Source organism: Ranitomeya imitator, chromosome 3 (genome assembly GCF_032444005.1).
Source record: "Ranitomeya imitator isolate aRanImi1 chromosome 3, aRanImi1.pri, whole genome shotgun sequence".
In the NCBI taxonomy this organism is placed as follows: Eukaryota; Metazoa; Chordata; class Amphibia; order Anura; family Dendrobatidae; genus Ranitomeya; species Ranitomeya imitator.
In genome coordinates, this window is record NC_091284.1 from 14,939,004 (window position 1) to 14,963,207 (window position 24,204).

General features: G+C 46.2%; 1 protein-coding gene across 2 annotated transcripts in view; it reads right to left on the bottom strand.

Moving 5' to 3' along the window:
* Nucleotides 1–453: 453 nt before the first annotated feature.
* LOC138672499 (uncharacterized) overlaps nucleotides 454–24,204 on the bottom strand; it is a 101,462-nt gene continuing 77,711 nt past the window's right edge. Inside the window, exons 3-5 of one of the 2 annotated variants that reach the window (XM_069760524.1) lie at nucleotides 9,758–9,863; nucleotides 6,587–6,641; nucleotides 454–1,207 (exon numbers count right to left, since the gene is read on the bottom strand). In XM_069760524.1, coding sequence (XP_069616625.1) covers nucleotides 1,091–1,207; nucleotides 6,587–6,641; nucleotides 9,758–9,863 — 278 coding nt within the window. In that variant the 3' untranslated portion in view covers nucleotides 454–1,090. The remainder of the gene's footprint in view (nucleotides 1,208–6,586; nucleotides 6,642–9,757; nucleotides 9,864–24,204) is intronic. The other variant, XM_069760525.1, reaches the window with a different exon arrangement.

Below are 24,204 nucleotides of genomic sequence, written 5' to 3' on the forward strand. Positions count from 1 at the left end.
TATCCACAAAAATAACAGAAACAGACAATACACATAAACCTTGTACACGTACACATGCTCGCTAGACACATACAGATAGTGCTTATAGATACACATGTATGTTCAGCACATGCGCACACCCGCACATGAGCACTGCTGTATATCCACATGTTCACTGCACACCTTCAGACTTACATATGTCCATGACAACCTTCTTCCATGCACATAGACACTACATAGCTCACTATATGCAGCCACTTACTAACTGCAGGTGCACTAATACTCACACATACAAATATTATGTCCTTTATCTATTTCTGCTCATCTCACCTCTCTTGGCTTTGCTAAATTGTACAAAGGCCAAAGATCCAACCTTCTGTAACCTAGATCTCCAGAAAAAGTAAAAAGAGATATTCTATGGCTCTTTGGGGGTGGTCCTGGACAGCGCAGAGGCGGGGCTTACATATTTATATTGAGTTTATATATATATTTGTACGTCCTGCATGTGATCACAACCGTCAGCAGTGAACTGATGACCACAATGGTCAACAGATTGCCCCACATCTTAATATTCACATGAACTATAGTTACAGAATATATTCTAGAATATATAATACAGTGATGTGTAAACCTTTTTATACAGGATTAGTGTGGAGCATTTCCAAATCACTGATAAATGCATCCAAAATAGACAGTCTCATTGGTGTGTCTCCAGGCGCCAACCACATGGGCCACGTACGCCTCCTCGTTACGCCCCTGAGGATCACCTTTTCCAGGACAGTCTGGCTTTCTCTGGAAGATCATGGTCACTCAGAAAAATCAAGGAGCTCATGAACCTTCTTGACCTTCTTGATGTTCCGTGCCGCCTTCAGGGACTTGTAGGGACATTACCAAGACGCAATGGGCCCCCGGCGTACTTTACATTCAGTATAGAGAAGATTTATTCTCATCCACCAAGAGCAGCACCTCGTAACATGTAGAGTTCCTGTGTTGACCGATTAATTTTTTTTTAAACGTCAAAACTTGTGTCCCAGAACATAATAAATATATAATCTTCATGCAAATGGTTCACAGCACGATGAGGACCCTTCTGGGGGTCACACTGCGGCTTCTATGGTCTCTTGCGCTGTGGCTTGTTCGGTCTTTGGGCCATCGGAACGGCCGGTGTCTGATCGTACAAAGTGTTGAAACGAAAGAAGTAATCGTCCTGGATATTATCATACACCGGCTGGGGGGAGAACACAAAAATACACATTTAGAGGTGGGGGGGGGGGTACATTGTAGAATTTTACATTACTAGTCAGTGGTGTAAGGGGTAGGCCAGTGACAACCTCTCGAGTGACCTAGGCGGGAAATCACCACTAATACATAAATATCTGTCGAAATAAATGTCCTATGTGATTAGCTATCCAATTTAATTTAATTTAAAAAAATGACATTTACAAATACTTTTCAGTATTGATCTCCTCCTATTATGAGTATACAGCTCATATCAAGATCTATGCGTCCCCATGGTTACAGACCACAAACGATTCCTGTGTAGTCTGATCTTTGACTTTACTGTATACGTTACTCTTACATCTGTCTCCTGATTTCTGTAGACTATTGAAGTGTATGGGAGCAAAACATGACTGCAGGATCAGACTACAGGGCTGGTTTGTTACCATGTAGACACATAGGTAAGCAGAGGGGCTGTAAACACAAAACGGTAGGAGATTGTTGCACGGTCTTCATTGTCAGGTATGTTAAATGTAACAACCTGGATCTTATTTACCCCCAAATCTGCTGTCAATGAGGAGTAAAAAGATCTCCATACACATTAGATGATGGATCAGTCTCTCCAAAATCATCAGGTTTGGACGATATTCTTCTAATTGGAAGTAATTGGATTCTTCTTTGAGATTAATTAAAAGAGGTATAGCGCCCCCTTTGCACTTTGTCAGTAAATCACTGATAGGCATATATGATACACCGCACTACATAAGTAGTGCAGGGCATTATCTAAGGATCACATGGTAAAGTCACATTATTACAATAAAAAATATTGTAAAAAAAAAAAATGTATTAACGTGTTCAAAGTATAAAGAAAACCCTCAAATGATTTATTTTGAAAAAAAAGAACATATTGTTAGGGCTCGAGTTCCCGCCTCTGCACAGGGGGAATCTCAAGCCATCTCTGCCGTCTCCCTTTCTTTTCCAGCTGCAGTGGAGCCTGCTCAGCGGAGACGTCGGTCCCAGTGTCTGGCTCAGGCAGATACTCTGTGTCTGGCTCAGGCAGATACTCTGTGTCTGGCTCAGGCAGATACTCTGTGTCTGGCTCAGGCAGATACTCAGTGTCTGGCTCAGGCAGATACTCTGTCTGGCTACTGCTGTTCTTCCAGGCTCTGCCATTATAGCTAGTACGGGTCAGCGGCGAGGACTCGCTTCTGGGACTAAGTCCTGCTTTCTCCCTTCTGAGCATGCCCAAAGGAAGACCTCTCATTGGAGGTCAGGGGTCACACGCTCAGGTCCTGAAGCAACTCCCATTGGTCCTCTAGAAAGGTCCTGAAGTTGCTGCAACTATAAAAGGTTTGCAACGGCCATGCGCTAGTATCAATCTTTGTTATGAGCTTTGTGCCAGTGTGGTCATGTATGCTTGTGGTCAGGGCTCACTGAAATAAGCCACTAGAATACCGGCACCTCCGGTGAGGAGTTTGTTTGCATGTATTCAGGGCCCGGCTGAAATAAGCCACTAGAATACCGGCACCTCTGGTGAGGAATTGTTTGTGTGCTTCTCTGACTGCATGACCACTGACTGCTATCAGCTCAGCAGTTAGCTGTGAAACTCCTGTGAGCTTAACAGGACACAGTGCTTTTATATCATGGCGACTCTGTAAGTAACAGAGTTTGCTTATACCGCCATATAGTGCCATTTGCTAGCAGCAGGTTCTCCTCCTGCACGGTAGACCCCGGCCTGCAAACGCACCGGTAATAACATCTATATTTACTCGGTGCGTTCCGCCAGCCCTAACACATATTCCCTTAAATAACACACAGCATTGCCACATCCGTAACAATGCATCGTATGAAGTGATTAAATTTTTTTATTCAGCACCGTGAACGCTTTTTTTTTTTTTATCCAGCCATGCAACAAATGAATTAAAAAGAGATAAAAAAAAGTCACGTGTCCCAAAAATGTACAGATTAAAAAAATACATCTTAAATTATGCAAAAAAAGAAACAACAAACCCTCACACTGCTCTGTAAAAAGGAAAACAATAACGTTATCGCTCTCAGAATATTGAGACTAAAAGTGATAAGATTTGTTTTAGAAAGGACTTGTTCTCATGCAAAAGTAGTCAAACCAAAAACGTTATAAATTGGGTATTACAGTACGGTAATTGTATCGACCTCCAAAATAAAGCTGAAATGTTAAATATGCTGCACTGTGAATGCTGCAAAAAAAGAAAACATTTAAGATTTATTACATTTTTTTTCATCCTTAATAATAAAAAAGGGAAAAAAATGTGATCAAAAAGTCGTCATTATCCAGAAATGGCGCAAATGAAAATGACAGATTGTCCTGCGGAAAATGAGCCCTAACAAAGTTCTGTCTACAGGCAATAAAAAAAGGGGGATAGGTCTCAAAAAAAGATTTCTCTTATCAGTGATCCACAGACAGGAAAACAATGTGAACGGCGTCAGGTATAAAATATAAAAAGAAAAAGAAACACGGCAGGAAAGCAGTTCTCAGTATTTATAAAAAGTTAATAAAAAGTAATGTTAGGGTACGTTTAGACTAGCGTTGTGCTAGTGTGCGTCGGCGCCGCGTCGGGCGACGCAGCGGCGACGCACGCGTCATGCGCCCCTATGTTTAACATGGGGGGCGCATGCGTTTTTGCTTGTTGCGTTTTGCGACAAATGCGTCTTTTTTGCCGCAAGCGTCGGACCAAGAAAACGCAACAAGTTGCATTTTTCTTGCGTCCGATTTTCGGCAAAAAACGACGCACGCGTCGCAAAACGCAGCGTTTTTGCGTGCGTTTTGCCGCGTTTTTCGGTGCGTTGTGCGTCGCGTCGCCAACGCAGCGGCGCACAACGCTAGTCTGAACGTAGCCTTATATGGATCCCAATACTAAACCCCGGACAAACAGCTACAGCCACACCCAGATAATGATAAGAAAAGCTTCTTTCAAAAATGGGCCTGAACTGAAGGTGTTAATGTACAGTGGGTGCGGAAAGTATTCAGACCCCCTAAACATTTTTCACTCTTTGATTCATTGCAGCCATTTGGTAAATTGAAAAAAGTTCATTTTGTCTCATTAATGCGCACTCTGCACCCCATCTTGACTGAAAAAAAACCAGAAATGTAGAAATTTTTGCAAATTTAATAAAAAAGAAAAATTGAAATATCCCATGGTCATAAGTCTTCACCCCTTTGCTCAGACACTCATATGTAAGTCACATGCTGTCCATTTCCTTGTGATCCTCCTTGAGATGGTTCTACGCCTTCTTTGGAGTCCAGCTGTGTGTAATTAATCTGATAGGACTTGATTTGGGAAGACGCACACCTGTCTATATAAGACCCCACAGCTCACAGTGCATGTCAGTGAAGCGATGGCCGGGGGACCACCACGGTGCAGGAAGACTACTGTACACAAGATGAGGTGCGAGCAACAAAGCGTAGATTTATTGGAAGGCAAGGAATGAAGGGAATGAGGAAGATGCAAACAGGGGTATACAATGGCAAGAGACCATTTACAAGAGTAATAAACTTTATCTTTTCCGTAAAATAGCACGGTGCTCCAACTATTGCAGACTCAAAATATGTCTAACAAGCAAATGTAAACAACAAACAAGTGATGATGCTACTCTACGTATAACCTCCCTGGCCTTTACTACGCAGGCCACATGGCTCCCGTGTACTGACTATTGAAGCCTACACTAGGCCTTAACAGGTGCACAAAACAGGAACAAACTCACGGTGATGTAGGAGAATCAGGTCCAGTCCCAGGGGGGCCCCCCAGCAGTCTAATACGGTGGTGCGCACGGCTTTCTGTCAGCTCTGTGAAATGTGGTCTTCTCCTTGCTCCTGGATCCTAGGGATGCTCCTGGAAATCCCTTTCTCTGTATCTTCGTGGCTCTCTTGCAGCTATAACAGGACACAGTTCTTCTCTCTTTCAGCTATCAGCACAAAAAGTCCTCTCTGCAGCAGCCTCAGCTCACACACGCTGCTCCAGCTCCACCCCTGCACTCTGCACAGAATAGTTCATTACAACGATTATTACAGGGGAGAAGCAGAACATTCCATCACCACAGACAAGGGGGTGCAGCCTCTTAAAGTGACAGCGTGTTCCTTACTGTCCATAACACCGCCACCCTCTTACATCAGACCAAAAGAAAATCATGAGGTCAAAGGAACTGGCCAAGGAGCTCAGAGACAGAATTGTGGCAAGACACAGATCTGGCCAAGGTTACACCAGGATTTCTGCAGTACTCAAGGTTCCTAAGTGCATAGTGGCCTCCATAATCCTTAAATGGAAGAAGTTTGGGACCACCAGAAGTCTTCCTAGACCTGACCGTCCAGCCAAACTGAGCAATCGTGGGAGAAGAGCCTTGGTGAGAGGTAAAGAAGAAGCCCAAGATCACTGTGGCTGAGCTCCAGAGATGCAGTAGGGAGATGGGAGAAAGTTCCACAAAGTCAATTATCCCTGCAGCCTCCACCAGTCGGGCCTTTATGGCAGAGTGGTCCAACGGAAGCCTCTCCTCAGTGCAAGACATGAAAGCCACATAGAGTTTGCTACAAAACACATGACGGACTCCCAGACTATGAGAAATAAGATTCTCTGGTCTGATGAGATGAAGATAGACCTTTATGGTGATAATTCTAAGCTGTATGTGTGGAGAAAACCAGACACTGCTCATCACCTGCCCAATACAATCCCTACAGTGAAACATGGTGGTGGCAGCATCATGCTATGGGGGTGTTTTTCAGCTGCAGGGACAGGACGACTGGTTGTCATTGAAGGAAACATGAATGCGGCCAAGTACAGAGATATCCTGGATGAAAACCTCTTCCAGAGTGCTCTGGACCTCAGACTTGGCCAAAGGTTCACCTTCCAACAAGACAATGACCCTTCATGGCTTCAGAACAACTCTGTGACCATTCTTGACTGGCCCAGCCAGAGTTCTGGCCAAAACCTAATGGAGCTTCTCTGGAGAGACCTGCAAATGGCTGTCCACCAACGTTCACCATCCAACCTGACGGAACTGGAGAGGATCTGCAAGGAAGAATGGCCGAGGATCCCCAAATCCAGGGGTGAAAAACTTGTTGCATCATTCCCAAGAAGAATCATGGCTGTACGAGCTTAAAAGGTGCTTCTACCCAATACTGAGCAAAGGGGCTGAAGACTTATGACCATGGGATAGTTCAGTTTTTCTTTTTTAATAAATTTGCAAAAATGTCTACATTTTTGTTTTTTTTTCAGTCAAGATGGGGTGCAGAGTGAACATTAATGAGGAAAAATGAACTTTTTTTGAATTTACCAAATGGCTGCAATGAAACAAAGAGTGAAAATTGTAAAGGGTTCTAAATACTTTCCGTACCCACTGTATAATGTCAGCGACTCACCTCCTCCTTCTCATTATTATCTGTGCTTGTTTGGTGAATCTGAGAGGGAATCGTCCTGTAAAAAGAGAGTGAAAAAAACATAAAGAAACAGGACAGAGAAACATTGCATCATGTCCCATAATCAGCACTCGGACCAGCAGAATAGTGAGTGCAGCTCTGGAGTATAATACATGATGTAAATCAGGATCAGTAATGTAATGTAATGTATGTACACAGTGACTGCACCAGCAGAATAGTGAGTGCAGCTCTGGGGTATAATACAGGATGTAACTCAGGATCAGTAATGTAATGTATGTACACAGTGACTGCACCAGCAGAATAGTGAGTGCAGCTCTGGGGTATAATACAGGATTTAACTCAGGATCAGTAATGTAATGTATGTACACAGTGACTGCACCAGCAGAATAGTGAGTGCAGCTCTGGGGTATAATACAGGATGTAACTCAGGATCAGTAATGTAATGTAATGTATGTACACAGTGACTGCACCAGCAGAATAGTGAGTGCAGCTCTGGGGTATAATACAGGATGTAACTCAGGATCAGTAATGTAATGTATGTACACAGTGACTGCACCAGCAGAATAGTGAGTGCAGCTCTGGGGTATAATACAGGATTTAACTCAGGATCAGTAATGTAATGTATGTACACAGTGACTGCACCAGCAGAATAGTGAGTGCAGCTCTGGGGTATAATACAGGATGTAACTCAGGATCAGTAATGTAATGTATGTACACAGTGACTGCACCAGCAGAATAGTGAGTGCAGCTCTGGGGTATAATACAGGAGGTAACTCAGGATCAGTAATGTAATGTATGTACACAGTGACTGCACCAGCAGAATAGTGAGTGCAGCTCTGGGGTATAATACAGGAGGTAACTCAGGATCAGTAATGTATGTACACAGTGACTGCACCAGCAGAATAGTGAGTGCAGCTCTGGAGTATAATACAGGATGTAACTCAGGATCAGTAATGTAATGTATGTACACAGTGACTGCACCAGCAGAATAGTGAGTGCAGCTCTGGGGTATAATACAGGATGTAACTCAGGATCAGTAATGTAATGTATGTACACAGTGACTGCACCAGCAGAATAGTGAGTGCAGCTCTGGGGTATAATACAGGATTTAACTCAGGATCAGTAATGTAATGTATGTACACAGTGACTGCACCAGCAGAATAGTGAGTGCAGCTCTGGGGTATAATACAGGATGTAACTCAGGATCAGTAATGTAATGTATGTACACAGTGACTGCACCAGCAGAATAGTGAGTGCAGCTCTGGGGTATAATACAGGATGTAACTCAGGATCAGTAATGTAATGTATGTACACAGTGACTGCACCAGCAGAATAGTGAGTGCAGCTCTGGAGTATAATGCAAGATGTGACTTAATCAGTTAGTGCACCATTAACAATATAACTCAGGTTGTTCCTGTGCTGTTGGAGCTGCTGTTCCCAATTTTGTGTCCACTGTAGCCAATCAACAGTCCCTGATCTCCTGCAGCTTTAGAATATTTCACCAGACCGTTCATTTCTTCTGATAAAATAGTAAAGAGTGCAGTCAGTAAGCAGTCACAGATTGGCTGCAGCAGTCACTTGACACAAAAATGGGAACAGTGTCGCCCATTTCACTGTATTTGCGGCTCTGCAGGAGGTGAGTGATTGATGAATGATGAAGCTGGTGTTGTCCAGGAATAGACAATTATATGAATGGGATTCTGTCGCCCCCAAAACGGAAACTGAACCACTTATACATTCATCTAGAGGCCTCCAGATGAATGTATAAGAATCACACATGTGATAAAGATTTTTCTTATTTTGTTTTCTGGCTATCCATCTTATTATATACATAAATGAGGGGGCTTCAGGCACCAGGGGGGCACCGCTCCATCACCTCAATTATAATCGTCTGCCCCTCCGCTGATGACGATTGACAGTGCTCCAAGGTGCACTGCCTATAGTGAACCCTTAGCCCTCCATGTAGGCTCGCACAGCACCGTGGAGAGGTGACCACACGTTCTGCAGAAACCGAGTGCACAGGGTGAGGAGCAAGAGCCACGATACTGAGTAGTGGCTAATACATGAGGAGTGCAGACATCTTGAACTGTGTTCTGCACCAGATTACAGAGGGAGGATTACCGTAACTGTCCTTGGTATAGGAGATGGACCGCTGATATAGAAGATGAGAAGGAGACCACCCTGACAGAAAGTGTCCCCCTGAAAGTAGGTAGGAGCTGCCTGACATCCAGGTGAGCGGACCTGAGAGAATGTGATATGTCCATAGTTAGGAGACAGGAATCCAGGAGAGTGTTGCCCTAAGGCAGAGTGCCGGTTGGTGAGGGCTCAAAGGGACTTTCAGGAGCTGCCAGTGGACTAAGTATATCTGAGGGGTGTGAGACCCCCGGGGAGTAATGGACCTCACTGTGACCTGTATGGAGAGCTTCAACAGTGTGTGATGGAGGATAGATGGTGGCACGAGCCCAGGCACACCACAGACCATGGAAAAGTGGGGAATGGCTGCAGAAATGCTTCATGGGTATTGACGTCTGAATTAGTATAAGTACAAGTGGTTACATAGTGGATGCAAATGAAGCCATTTGGAACTGGTCCTATCGACCAGCTTCTTAATGGGGATCCAATGCGTGCTCGGTGTACACCGCAGGGACGGACATCCAGTCTGCGTCCTCCTTACTGGTATTTATAAATACATCTATCACTCCTCTGTGGGTCATTTGCATTTAAGCTGTTCCATCCAGCATGTCCACATGGATATTCTGTCTCTGAACCCTGCTTATGCAGGTACTATACAGATGATCAGGTTTTAAATACATCAGATAGGGATTATATACATTAGGTAGGACTGCTCTATATGGGTATACCTTGACAATTGGTGGAGCAAAAAAAACGTATTAACTAAATACCCTGTTTTTTTCCATCTTTTGACAAGCAGCACTTGCTTATTACTGTGATTTTTTTTTACAACAGAGTATTTTTGACCTCACTGTGCTTTTTTGTGTCTTCAAGTGTTTTGGTGGTGTGAACAGGTTCCTACAGACTTGTTCAATGTGCAAGTAGCCCATGTGTTTTTGGTATTCATAAATGCTGGAGGCCGCCGGTTATTTTCCCCTTTTGGCCCATCACATGTATAATGATGATTAGGGGTTCACTTACTTGTGGTTTGTACAGAACTTCCAATAAATAATGCCAGCTATAATAACCAATATAATTGCTCCCGTTACTGAACACAATATAGAAATGATTTTGTTGCTGGACGGCTCTGAAAAAAAAAAGAGAGAACAATAAGACACTTGTTCTGCAGATTGGAAACTAGAAGGAGTCGGGCGATGTCTCCCGGAATGACCTGATACCAGACCGGTTCCCTCCGCTATGTGGTCGGTACGTGCAGCAGAGTACATGGAAGGGACAAACATCACAACATCCCTGAGAAACCATAGAAACCGCTCATACACGCTCTGACCATGATGTCAGCCATCCGTGACTCCGTCCACTGCAGGTTTCTACAAACCAGTCGCATTTGTATGCCACATACACACAATGGATTGGTGCGTGCCCGTCAGATGTAAACCGGTCAGAGGCCTGTAATCTGCGGCTCTTCACCAGTAATTATGAATCTAGAGATAAGCAAATCTGTGGAAATTCATATTCAGATGATTCACCCAAATGTAGCTGGAAAATGTAGATAGTATTAAATAAATTCAGTGCAAATTGACCAGGAAGGTAAAAACAGAACCTCTTGCTCCTCAGCCCGCGTCTCACATGTCCTACCACTGTCGATCCTCCGATCAGCTCATCAGTCTTCTATCTTCTCTTTTTCTCCAGGTGTTGTTCACCAGGTCCCTCTCTGACACTGGCTATAACGTACTGACCTCGTTGCCTCACCCCAGAGGAGCAATATCCATCATGAACGAGCAGTGAAGGGCCTAGTGAAGAACAACCGTGCAAGACGCCAGGAAAGGGAAAAACATAAAAGAGAGAAGGCAGAGGAGCCAATCGGAGGATGAAGACAGAGGAGTATAAGATTTTATAAAACTGGCATTTATGCATCAAATTTGTGCTGGAAATTGTATGGATCAAGTTCTGGAGAACCTGAATTTTTTGGAAATTACAATCTACAGTCCCCTGGAGTCTGCTGATTTCCTAACCTGCAGAGAGTTGTAGTCAATGGTACAAATGTTGAGGGCATGGATGGATTGTAATGAAGACAATCTAGGTTATCGCCCAGGGCCCAAGGCTAGATTACCATCATAATGTTTGACACACCACCATCAGTGGCGCACATCTCTGGGCAGGGAGCTTTCCTGCCAACAATACAGAATGGCAGCACAGCTCCAAGGGTGCTCCCTTCACCTTTTCGGTCATGTGCTGGTGATGACCTTATCAGCCGGCACCGGGCAATGAGGTCTGGAACGCACATGGTTGTGCCACGGTCCAGGGATAGCCTGAGCGGCGTAACTAACTGAGCACCTGACTCTTTGCTTGAGACCCCGATGGTGGGGTCAGACTTGGCTCCAGGTGCTACTCCAGGACGGACCCATGGAGCCATGACAGCTGACCACCACGGGGGACAGGGAAGCAAGGCCGGTCAATGACTGGTTAGCAGGCATGATCCAAGCAGGGCTGGAACAGGGACATGAGACCACCACAAGACGGGATCTCATATGCAGGTTCTCAGGTGCCGGTTCAGACAGGGTAGATAAGCGCAACAGGTACAGATCAGAAAGATCAGGATTGGGACAAAGCACATGTGGGACGGATTCGGGTATAGATAAAGCAGGAAAGACTGGGACAAATACAGACAGGGCGGATTGGATCAAGAGCACTAACTAACTAAGTTGCTAAGACACCTCCCAACAGAGGATGATATCTTCAAGAGGTCTCCCAGTTATTGGCTGGGGACGTCTTTAGCAGTGTGTGCGCTGGCCCTTTAAAAGTCAGAGAGTGTGCGCGCCCTAAGCACACTCCCAGGAGATCTGCGCGCCATGCGCAAGCATTTGGAATAGACAGACACAGAGAGAGCGTGGATGGGTGATCAGACACACCAGCGTCCCTGCAGGGAGAGGACACGTGCAGGGATGCCGACGGTGTCCTAACCCTGTCATTGTGCCGACATGTACATGATGGCCACAAGGAGAAGTGGAGCTGCAGGTGATCGTCTGGAGAGGTAAATATTATAAACATTTTTAATAAAATAATTGAAGTGACCGCAGTCTCCGCCTCCTGGTGATTTGAGATTCTCAAACGAAGCGTCATCACACGGAAAGTAGTAGAAAAAATATCAGTTGGATAATGTAGTGGGGGAAGGATAGGGAATTTTTAATTTTAAGTATATTACAAAAAGATTAGATTATAGCATTAAATAGATAGAATTTAGGATGAAAACAAAGCTTAGGTTTGGAGCACCTCTTTAACTAATGCGCACTGAGTGATCTGCCCCATATCATCCAATTTTGTTATACAGTGGGGAGAATACGAATCTGATCCACTGCTAATTTTCCCACCTACAGAGAATGGAGAGGTCTATTATTTTTATTGTAGGTACACTTCACCTGTGAGAGACAGAATCTAAAAATAAAATCCAGAATATCACATTGTAGGATCGTTACATAATTAATTTGCATTTTATTACATGAAATAAGTATTTGATCACCAACCAGTGTGTATTCTGCTCTCACAGACCTGTTAGTTTTTCTGTAAGAAGCCTCCATTTCTGCACTTGTATTATTTGCACCTTGTGACGGGGTGTACGGCAGAGCAAGTAGGGACAACAGGCCGAGGGATGATTCAACAGATTTATTATCAAGAACGCTGGAACAACACATGCAGGTAGATCTACAGAGTCCACAATTAGTCCAATGGAACAGGTTCGGGGGCACCTCCCGATAATCCTTGTGCCAGGTAACAAAGCAATAGTCCAAGGGATCCCAAATCTCACAAACGACAAGATATGTCCTCAGCTCAAGTCTCGCCCCGTTCGCTTCCACAGTCCTAGATGGGCGTGGGGTCTTGCCTCAGCTAAGAATCCTCACTCCTTCTCCTTCAAGGATCAACTCACATCTGATCTCAAAATAAGAATGGATTGTCTGAGCTCCTGGGATCCGCCCATGAAGGGGAGTAGGGGTCACACCTTCTATTCAATGGTTGGGTCCACCAGAAGATTCTAGACTGGTGGGCTCCACATAGTCTATGTAGTATGTACATTTGACTAGCCACCTGCTGTGAGGAAGAATGGCTATTCCTCCACTAGTGATGTTGACAAAGCTTAATTACATTAGAGCTTAGGGCTGCAAGTATTGGTGGAAGGAGACATTGTTACAGGTGAACTCCCAGCCAAGAAAATACATAAATTACAGCTAATAGAAACCAGAGAACAGTTACATACATCAAATGGCATATTATTTAAATACAGGACAGGGCAAAAGTACATATCACGACAATCCCTTCCCCTCCCAATTTGTGTACGTACCAGGGACCTCTACAGGTCGCTGGTTAAGTACACACAGGAGGAGCGTAACTTACATGTGGCTTCATGCAGCCACAAATTGACATCTTAGCTCTCCCACATCATTGCCCAGGAGAACATCTGCAGGCAGACCACCCATCACCCCAACCACACATTGCCTGACCCCAAAACCAAAGTTCAGATCCACAGTGGCTGTGGGAATAGTCCTCCATTGTCCACCAGCCAGTTCAATGACAATCCCAGGTCCTCGATGGATTGCCTCAGGCCGAACCACTCGGGGATCAGCCAGTGTGAGGAAAGCCCCTGAGTCACAAAATCCAATAAGTCTCTGTCCATCCAGCACGACCTCCTGCAAGTGCTTACCTCGATGAGCAGAAGTCGTCATAGCTGCGGGTCGCACACCATAAACTCCTAGTGGTGCAACATGGGTGGGTGAGGCACTAGGCCAGTCCTCACGTAGTGGTGACACGTCGTCCTCCATGGCACTTGGGTGTACATAATTAATAATATGACTGGGTACAGGATTAATCCTCATTTGAACAGCTGGGCAGGAGGCTTGCAGATGCCCCGGCTGTCCACATCGATAGCATCTCTGCTGGGTCTCACTCCATCCAAGGCGTCCTCTTGGGCGAGGGGTAAGGGAACCTGGAGGCCGGCTTCCACCTGAAGGTGCTGTAGGGGTTTGAGGACGACTTCTCCATGAGCTGGCTGGGCATGAGGCCTGCAGATGCCCCAGATGCCCACAACCATAACACTTGCGCTCTGCTACTTCCTCTCCTCGTCATATTCCAGAAAACGCAGTAGAAGCAACTGGAGGCACATTTACATGGGTATCAGCATGAGGTGGTGGCTTAGAGGAACGGGGAACAATGGGGACAGAAGAACAGGGGGCCACCGGTGTTGTGGAGCTGGTAGGCCTCTCTCCATCCTCCAACAGAACCCTCCACTGAGGCTTGATGATGAGAGCCTCATCAGCTAGAGCTGCAGCTTCCTCCACAGTGGCTGGTCTCCTCTCACGCACCCATTCCCGGATCTCAGCAGGGCACTTGAAGTAAAACTGCTCTTTTAGGATAACCTGGAGGAAGGTCTCCCAGGTTAAGGCCTCCTCTGCCTCCAGCCAGCGATTACATATTTGTTTGAGTCTGTGGGCATACATCTTGAAAGACACTTCCTCATCACAGGCTAAAGTACGGAACTGAGTCCTGTAAGTGTCTGGGGTAACAGCATAATGTTCTAGAATAGTCCGTTTAATCTCCGCATACTCACAGTTCCCCTGAGGGTCCATAGCTCTATAGGCTGTGGCAGCTCCACCCTCTAAGAGCCCCACCAGATGTCGGACTCGGTCCCTTTCCGGGACTTCCATTAATCGACACTGATGCTCAAAGTCCTGGAAGAAGCCCTCAATATCGCCTGCAGCCTCATTAAAGGGCTTGAAGTCTTTGCGGGACACTCTGGGGAGTTCCCTCATGGTGGGTGCTGGGGTTAGAGTCTGTCTGGAGCTTCTAGCTGCTTCCAAAGCGATCTGCCTCTCCAGCAATGCCATCTCCTGAGCTCTGTCCTCGGCTCTGTGAATGGCCTCCCTCTCCTCGGCTCTGTGAATGGCCTCCCTCTCCCTCTCCTGAGCTCGGTGAATGGCCTCTTTCTTATAGTCTATGGTGGCCTCTTCTCCCAGCAATGCCAACTCCTCCTCGTACCACACAACCCACTGACTTTTTAGGGTATTTACCTCTGGCTGCAGTCTTTCCTCCATTTGCTGTGAGGATCCTTCCTCAGCGTCATCTTGCAGGCGAACTCCTTCCAAAGCCTCAATAAGCTGCTCCTTGGAGAGTCCCTTAAAACGGACTCCTACTTCACGGGCCTTTGATTGTAGGCTCCCCAAAGTCCAGATCTTGTACTCTGCGGTGCTGGTTCCCGATGTTGATGGGCCTTTGTCCTCCATTCCTTCTGCTCTGGTCCCACTGCTTGCCACCAGTTTGTGACGGGGTGTACGGCAGAGCAAGTAGGGACAACAGGCCGAGGGATGATTCAACAGATTTATTATCAAGAACGCTGGAACAACACATGCAGGTAGATCTACAGAGTCCACAATTAGTCCAATGGAACAGGTTCGGGGGCACCTCCCGATAATCCTTGTGCCAGGTAACAAAGCAATAGTCCAAGGGATCCCAAATCTCACAAACGACAAGATATGTCCTCAGCTCAAGTCTCGCCCCGTTCGCTTCCACAGTCCTAGATGGGCGTGGGGTCTTGCCTCAGCTAAGAATCCCCACTCCTTCTCCTTCAAGGATCAACTCACATCTGATCTCAAAATAAGAATGGATTGTCTGAGCTCCTGGGATCCGCCCATGAAGGGGTAGGGGTTACGCCTTCTATTCAATGGTTGGGTCCACCAGAAGATTCTAGACTGGTGGGCTCCACATAGTCTATGTAATATGTACATTTGACTAGCCCCCCTGCTGTGAGGAATAATGGCTATTCCTCCACTAGTGATGTTGACAAAGCTTAATTACATAAGAGCTTAGGGCTGCAAGTATTGGGGGAAGGAGACATTGTTACAGGTGAACTCCCAGCCAAGAAAATACATAAATTACAGCTAATAGAAACCAGAGAACAGTTACATATATCAAATGGCATATTATTCAAATACAGGACAGGGCAAAAGTACATATCATGACACACCTGTTTGAACTTGATACCTGTATAAAAGACACCTGTCCATGAGTCGCCCCCCAGGACAGTGGGGTACTCTGTACAGGGTCCGGTCGCATTTAAAGGGGATGTCACGGTGGCTGCAACCTGGTCCGTGGCCCTGGGCACTCAAATAAAAGGGAAAAGTCTTTTAAGGGTTTGGTGAATAAAGTTTGTGTTCGTAACGCCACCTGTGGTATTCGGTCAGTGGGGACCAACACTGCTTAGAAGGGTCCTCTGGGGTGATGTTATGGCAGCTAGATGGTATAACTTCCCACAGGTGAAGTTGGATCCCCAGGGCTCCCAGTGTAGTGAGCAAGGATGGTGGGTTGCCGCTAAATAAATGGAGGACACAGGGTTGCAGTCTTTACCTGGTTTACTGAAGTTGTAGTCAACCTCAGTCCAGGGTACTGGCAACAGGTGTTGATGGAGTCCATGCAGCCCGGAAATATGTGGGAATCCCTTTGACAGGCCAGTTTGGGAGGCTTCCACTATGCGCTGGTTTCTGGTCTCTTGCTACCTGTGGTTGTGTGACAAGGTACACTTCTCGCCTGTCCTGGGACAGTACCTGTATGGTAGGCAGCTTGAGCCGTTTAGCTGGGGTCTCTTTATACGGTGACTCCAGGCTCTGGAATGCTGCTGTACTCCAGGTTTAATGTGGGCAAGTTGCTTTAAACTTTCTGCCCTCCGGTTCTGCTGTGGGACTTGCAGTTGGCCACAACCTCGAGCTCCCGATGCCCGGTTCTTGCGCTCTAGCTATAAGGAGGCCCTGTCGCAGCCCTCCTTTAGCTCTTAGGTTCCTACATCCTCCCTCACTCTCTGCTTGTCTGCACTAGACTGCCTGACTCCTCCTCCAGACCAAGATGTAAATTGAGGGAAGTGTAGCACCCCAGGTAGCCGGTTGCTGCAGTGATGTTGCCTTCCCTTCAGGGAGAGTGATGTCATGCTTGGAGGCAAGGGGGATTCTTTCTATCAGGTAAGGCACTTACATTCAACACATCTGAATCTAGGACAAGAGGGGGAGCTCAGGACCCGGATTCAGGGGAACTTCCTTAGACTTCATGTGTCCTGGTCTGGAGGAGGAGCCAGTCAGTTAGTAGCGAGTTGTAGAGGAGTGAGAAGAGGAGAACGATGTCTGGAGCAGACGTAGGGGCCGAGCAGCCACGAGGGGGCTGCTGCCCCTGGAAAGAGTGAGAAGCAGAAGGAGAGTTGAATTGTGAAGGAGCTTAGAGGGAAGAAGCACAGTGGAGGAAAGGGCTCAGGAGGGGAACAGCAGAAGGACTCCCTCAGAGCCAGAGCACAGAAGCTGGGTACCGGGAGCCCGAGGTCTTGTTGTTCTCCAGGACGAGCGACAGAACCAGAGGGCATAGTACTATATGCACCCCTGAATTCCATGCACCTCTCTCCTCCTGCTCTACCTGGTACATCTGAACTGTCTTCTAACCTGGAATACCCACTGCACCCCTAAATTCCATGCACCTCTCTCCCCCTGTTCTACCTGGTACGTCTGAACTGTCTTCTAACCTGGAATACCCACTGCACCCCTGAATTCCATGCACCTCTCTCCCCCTGTTCTACCTGGTACGTCTGAACTGTCTTCTAACCTGGAATACCCACTGCACCCCTGAATTCCATGCACCTCTCTCCCCTGTTCTACCTGGTACATCTGAACTGTCTTTTAACCTGGAATACCCACTGCACCCCGGAATTCCATGCACCTCTCTCCCCCTGTTCTACCTGGTACGCTGCTACTTTTTCCCTGACTTTTAATTCCATGAATCATGCTTCTAATTTATTGCATGCTGATATATCCATGCTTTTCACACCTAAGGGTACCGTTACACTATACGATTTACCAACGATCACGACCAGCGATACGACCTGGCCGTGATCGTTGGTAAGTCGTTGTGTGGTCGCTGGAGAGCTGTCACACAGACAGCTCTCCAGCGACCAACGATGCCGAGGTCCCCGGGTAACCAGGGTAAACATCGGGTTACTAAGCGCAGGGCCGAACTTAGTAACCCGATATTTACCCTGTTTACCAGCGTAAAAAACAAACAAACAGTACATACTTACATTCCGATGTCTGTCCCTTGCCGTCTGCTTCCCGCACTGAGTGACTGCCGCCCGTAAAGTGAAAGCACAGCACAGCGGTGACGCGGTGACGTCACCGCTGTGCTCTGCTTTCACTTTACGGCCGGCAGTCACGCAGTGCGGGAAGCAGACGGCAAGGGACCTGACGGACACCGGAATGTAAGTATGTACTGTTTTTTTTTTTTTACATTTACGATGGTAACCAGGATAAACATCGGGTTACTAAGCGCGGCCCTGCGCTTAGTAACCCGATGTTTACCCTGGTTACAAGCGAAAGCATCGCTGGATCGGTGTCACACACACCGATCCAGCGATGACAGCGGGAGATCCAGCGACGAAAGAAAGTTCCAAACGATCTGCTACGACGTACGATTCTCAGCAGGGGCCTGATCGCTGCTGCGTGTCAGACACAGCGATATCGTAACGATATCGCTGGAACGTCACGAATCGTACCGTCGTAGCGACAAAAGTGCCACTGTGTGACGGTACCCTAACACTATCCTCCTATCTTATTCTATCTTCAGCTTTGATGGCAGTCAAATGTTCATTTAACTGCAATCTGCTAATTGTCCCCTGCTGTGGACTGTCCTCCACCTCCTTCATCCTCCCCCTCCCTCTCTCACCTGGCTTCATTTCGTGGACTCTTGAATGGTATAAGTTGAATGGAGCTGGTCAGATTTGACTGTAGTCAGATGTGACATCATTTGAAGTGACATCTTTTAAGTGTATCACCAGAAATCGGCCAGACGGTAAGGCTCATGTATTCTAATTTTACTTGCTTTTCTTTTCTTCCCTTACTATTTAACCATACTCACATTTGTCCTCACTGTTTTCGCTCCACTATTCCTCACTCTCCTTCGCTAACCTTTACCCCTGCACCCTCAAACCAAATAACTATCTCCCCCTCTGTCCCAAACCCCACCTCGCCTCACCCACAGACCTGCTTAACATACAATATAAGCCTACTGCTCTCTTTAGGGGTATTTAGTCCTCCGGCTGTGACGAGGTGTCTAGGATTTGTTAGGTACACCCCACGGCTACTTCTAGTTGCGCTGTTAAGATCAGGATTTGCGGTCAGTATAGTTACCACCTACTCCAGTGAAAGTTTTCATGCTCCTCCAAGGTCACCGGATCACAACAGTACAACTGGCCCATAATGAGTTAAATGCTTCTCAGAAGAAGGGAAGAAAGGTGTTGAGCCATTTTTTTTTCTTCAGTCTGCTTTATTTTCTCTTCCCTCTTTATCTCTGGGTGGCTGAGGAGCTTTGTGCTAGCATGAATGTTCAGGAAATAGCTTCTCGTGTAGACCAGCTTGCTGCTAGGGTACAGGGTATTTCAGATTATATTGTTCAGACTCCTGCTTTAGAACCAAAGATTCCTACTCCTGATTTGTTTTTTGGTGACAGGTCCAAATTTTTGAGTTTTAAAAACAACTGTAAACTGTTTTTTGCTCTTAGACCTTGATCCTACGGTGATTCCATTCAGCAGGTAAAAATCGTCATCTCCCTGCTGCGTGGCGACCTGCAGGATTGGACGTTTTCCCTGGAATCTGGGAATCCGGCTTTGCTTAATATAGACTCCTTTTTTCAGGCTTTGGGATTACTATATGATGAACCTAATTCTGTGGATCAAGCTGAGAAGACCTTGTTGGCCCTGTCTCAGGGTCAAGAGGCGGCAGAATTGTATTGTCAGAAATTCGGAAAATGGTCTGTGCTGACTAAATGGAATAATGATGCTTTGGCGGCAATTTTCAGAGAGGGTCTTTCTGAATCCGTTAAAGATGTTATGGTGGGGTTTCCCACGCCTTCCGGTCTGAGTGATTCTATGTCTCTGGCCATTCAGATTGACCGGCGCTTGCGGGAGCGCAGAACTGTGCGCGCTGTGATGTTGTCCTCAGAGCAGATTCCTGAGCCAATGCAGTGTGATAGGATTCTGTCTAGAACGGAACGACAAGGATTCAGACGTCAGAATGGGTTGTGTTATTATTGTGGCGACGCTTCTCATGTCATTTCAGTCTGCCCTAAGCGGACAAAGAGGATCGTGTTGTGAATTCTGTTGTCAAGCTCCCTCCTGTGGTCGTGAATGGTACTTCGGTGAGTTCTGTCCGTGGGCTCCCTCTGGTGGCTGTCAGTGGAGCTGCTGCTTCTGAGGTTCCTTACACAGGTGACATGGTTTATCCTTTGGTTGGCTTCTCTATTTAACTCCTCTTAGATCGTTACTCCATGCCAGCTGTCAATGTTTCTGCATTGGTTCAGTTCGCTCCTGGATCTTTCTGGTGACCTGTCTACTCCAGCAGAAGCTAAGTTCCTGATAATATCTAATTCGTTCATTGTTTTCTTGTCCAGCTGGATATCATGATTTTGTCTTGCTAGCTGGAAGCTCTGGGATGCAGAGTGGCGTCTCCGCACCGTTAGTCGGTGCGGAGGTCTTTTTTGCACACTCTGCGTGGTCTTTTGTAGTTTTTTGTGCTGATCGCAAAGCTACCTTTCCTATCCTCTGTCTATTTAGTAAGTCTGGCCTCCCTTTGCTGAAACCTGTTTCATTTCTGCGTTTGTGACTTTCACCTTTACTCACAGTCAATATATGTGGGGGGCTGCCTTTTCCTTTGGGGAATTTCTCTGAGGCAAGGTAGGCTTTATTTTCTATCTCTAGGGCTAGCTAGCTCTTAGGCTGTGACGAGGCGCCTAGGGAGCGTCAGGAGCGCTCTATTTCTAGTGTGTGTGATAGGATTAGGGATTGCGGTCAGCAGAGCTCCCATATCCCAGAGCTTGTCCTGCGTGAGTTTTAACTATCAGGTCATTCCGGGTGCTCCTAACCACCAGGTCATAACAGGATCGCTAGTTCATTTACCATCAGTACTGTACAACCTAAATTTCTGTTATCTGTATCCTTGATCTGCTCATTGTCATCATTTTCTGTCATGGCGTTTGTGGATTCAGGCGCCGCCTTGAACTTAATGGACTTTGACTTTGCCAGGCGTTGTGGTTTTCCCTTGCAGCCTTTGCAGAACCCTATTCCTTTAAGGGGCATTGATGTTACACCTTTGGCTAAAAATAAGCCCCAGTTTTGGACACAGGTGACCATGCGCATGGCGCCAGCCCATCAGGAAGATTGTCGATTTCTGGTGTTGCATAATTTGCATGATGCTATGGTGCTGGGTTTTCCGTGGTTGCAGGTACATAATCCTGTGTTGGATTGGAAGTCCATGTCTGTGACTAGTTGGGGTTGTCAGGGGGTTCATAATGATGTTCCTTTGATGTCAATCTCCTCTTCTTCCTCTTCTGAAATTCCAGAGTTTTTGTCTGATTTTCAGGATGTATTCGATGAGCCCAAGTCCAGTTTCCTTCCACCGCACAGGGACTGCGATTGTGCTATTGACTTGATTCCAGGCTGTAAGTTTCCTAAGGGTCGACTTTTCAACCTGTCTGTGCCTGAACATACCGCCATGCGGAGCTATATTAAGGAGTCTTTGGAGAAAGGGCATATTCGGCCATCTTCTTCACCGTTGGGAGCGGGGTTCTTTTTTGTTGCTAAAAAAGATGGTTCCTTGAGACCCTGTATTGATTATCGCCTCTTGAATAAAATCACGGTCAAGTTTCAATACCCTTTACCTTTGCTTACCGATTTGTTTGCTAGGATTAAGGGAGCTAGTTGGTTTACGAAGATTGACCTTCGGGGTGCATATAATCTTGTTCGTATTAAGCAGGGTGATGAATGGAAAACTGCGTTTAACACGCCCGAAGGCCATTTTGAATACCTTGTGATGCCATTCGGGGCTCACTAATGCTCCATCTGTTTTTCAGTCCTTCATGCATGATATCTTCCGGACTTATATTGATAAGTTCTTGATTGTATATTTGGACGATATTTTGATTTTTTCCGATGATTGGGAGTCTCATGTGGAACAGGTCAGGATGGTATTTCAGATCCTTCGTGACAATGCCCTGTTTGTGAAAGGGTCTAAGTGTCTCTTTGGGGTGCAGAAGGTCTCTTTTTTGGGCTTTATTTTTTCTCCCTCTTCTATAGAGATGGATCTGGTTAAGGTTCAGGCCATTCATGATTGGATTCAGCCCACATCTGTGAAGAGCCTTCAGAAATTTTTGGGTTTTGCAAATTTTTATCGCCGTTTCATTGCTAATATTTCCAGCGTGGTTAAACCCTTGACCAATTTGATGAAGAAAGGCGCTGATGTGGCGAATTGGTCCTCTGCGGCTGTCTCTGCCTTTCAGGAGCTTAAACGTCGTTTTACTTCTGCTCCGGTGTTGCGTCAACCGGATGTTTCTCTTCCGTTTCAGGTTGAGGTTCTGAGATTGGGGCAGGGGCCATTTTGTCTCAGAGGGATCCTGTTGGTTCCTTAATGAAACCGTGTGCCTTCTTTTCCCGTAAGTTTTCGCCTGCTGAACGCAATTATGATGTCGGCAATCGGGAGTTGTTGGCTATGAAGTGGGCGTTTGAGGAGTGGCGACATTGGCTTGAGGGAGCTAAGCACCGTATTGTGGTCTTGACTGATCATAAGAATTTGATTTACCTCGAGTCTGCCAAACGGCTGAATCCTAGACAGGCTCGATGGTCTTTGTTTTTTTCCCGTTTTGATTTTGTGGTCTCGTACCTTCCGGGTTCTAAGAATATTAAGGCTGATGCCCTCTCTAGGAGTTTTTTGCCTGATTCTCCTGAGGTCTTAGAACCGGTCAGTATTCTGAAAGAAGGGGTGGTCCTTTCTGCCATTTTCCCTGATTTACGACAGGTTCTTCAGGAATTTTGTTGTGAGTTCTGTTTTTGGGCTCCCTCTGGTGGTTACTGATGGTACTGGGTGACTTGTGTTCTCTGCGGTCTCTGGTGTCCACCTGTTCCATCAGGTTATGGGAGTTTCCTATTTAACCTGGCTTTTTTGTCATTTCCTCGCCGGCTATCAATGTAATCAGCGTGTCTTTTTACCTCTGCTACCTGCGTCTGTTATCTTCAGGACAAGCTAAGTTTTGATTTTCCTGTTCCACGTTTTGTTTAATTTTTGTCTTAGTCCAGCTTGCAGATATGTGATTCCTTGCTGCTGGTTGCTCTAGTGGGCTGAAATTACTCCTCATGTTCCATGAGTTGGCACATGAGTTCAAGTAATTTCAGGATGGTTTTTTGAAGGGTTTTTCGCTGACCGCGCAGTTCACTTTTGTATCCTCTGCTATCTAGCTTTAGCGGGCCTCATTTTTGCTGATTCTATTTTCATAACTACGTATGTGCTTTCCTCTCATTTCACCGTTATTACATGTGGGGGGCTGCTATTTCTGTAGGGTGTTTCTCTGGAGGCAAGTGAGGTCTGTGTTTCTTCTAATAGGGGAAGTTAATCCTTCGGCTGGCGCGAGACGTCTAGGAATCATCGTAGGCACGTTCCCCGGCTACTGCTAGTTGTGTGTTTAGGTTCAGGATCGCGGTCAGCTCAGGTTCCATCACCCTAGAGCTTGTTTTGTTTTTGTGCTTGTCCTTTTGTGATCCCCTGCCATTGGGATCATGACAGTATAGCCGGCCAGAAAAAATTGGTCATCGTTTTGGCTGAAGTAGGAGGAAAAGTAGTCTGAGGAAGTTGTTTTTTTTTTTTTCCCTCCTCAGTGTTTGCTGCCTAGCCTTAATTGCAGCTTGGCTGCTTCTTTCCTCCTCTTAATCCTTGAATGGCTCTGACCTCAGCTGTTTATCATGGACGTCCAGAGTTTGGCTTCCAGCCTGAATAATCTTGCTGCTAAGGTTCTAAATATACAAGATTTTGTTGTACATACTCCTATGTCTGAACCTAGAATTCCTATCCCAGAGTTTTTTTCTGGAGATAGATCTAGTTTTCTGAATTTTAGGAACAATTGCAAGTTGTTTCTTTCCTTGAAATCTCGCTCCTCTGGAGACCCTGCTCAGCAGGTTAAGATTGTTATATCTTTCCGGCGGGGTGACCCTCAGAATTGGGCATTTGCATTGGCACCAGGGGATCCTGCGTTGCTCAATGTGGATGCGTTTTTTCTGGCATTGGGTTTGCTCTATGAGGAACCTAACCTAGAGATTCAGGCTGAAAAAGCTTTATTGGCTCTCTCTCAGGGGCAAGATGAAGCAGAAATATATTGTCAGAAATTTCGGAAATGGTCGGTGCTTACTCAGTGGAATGAGTGCGCTCTGGCTGCAAAATTCAGAGATGGCCTTTCTGAGGCCATTAAAGATGTTATGGTGGGGTTCCCGGCGCCTACAGGTCTGAATGAGTCCATGACTATGGCTATTCAGATTGATCGGCGTTTACGGGAGCGCAAACCTGTGCACCATTTGGCGGTGTCTTCTGAACAGGCACCTGAGATAATGCAATGTGATAGAATTCAGTCCAGAAGTGAAC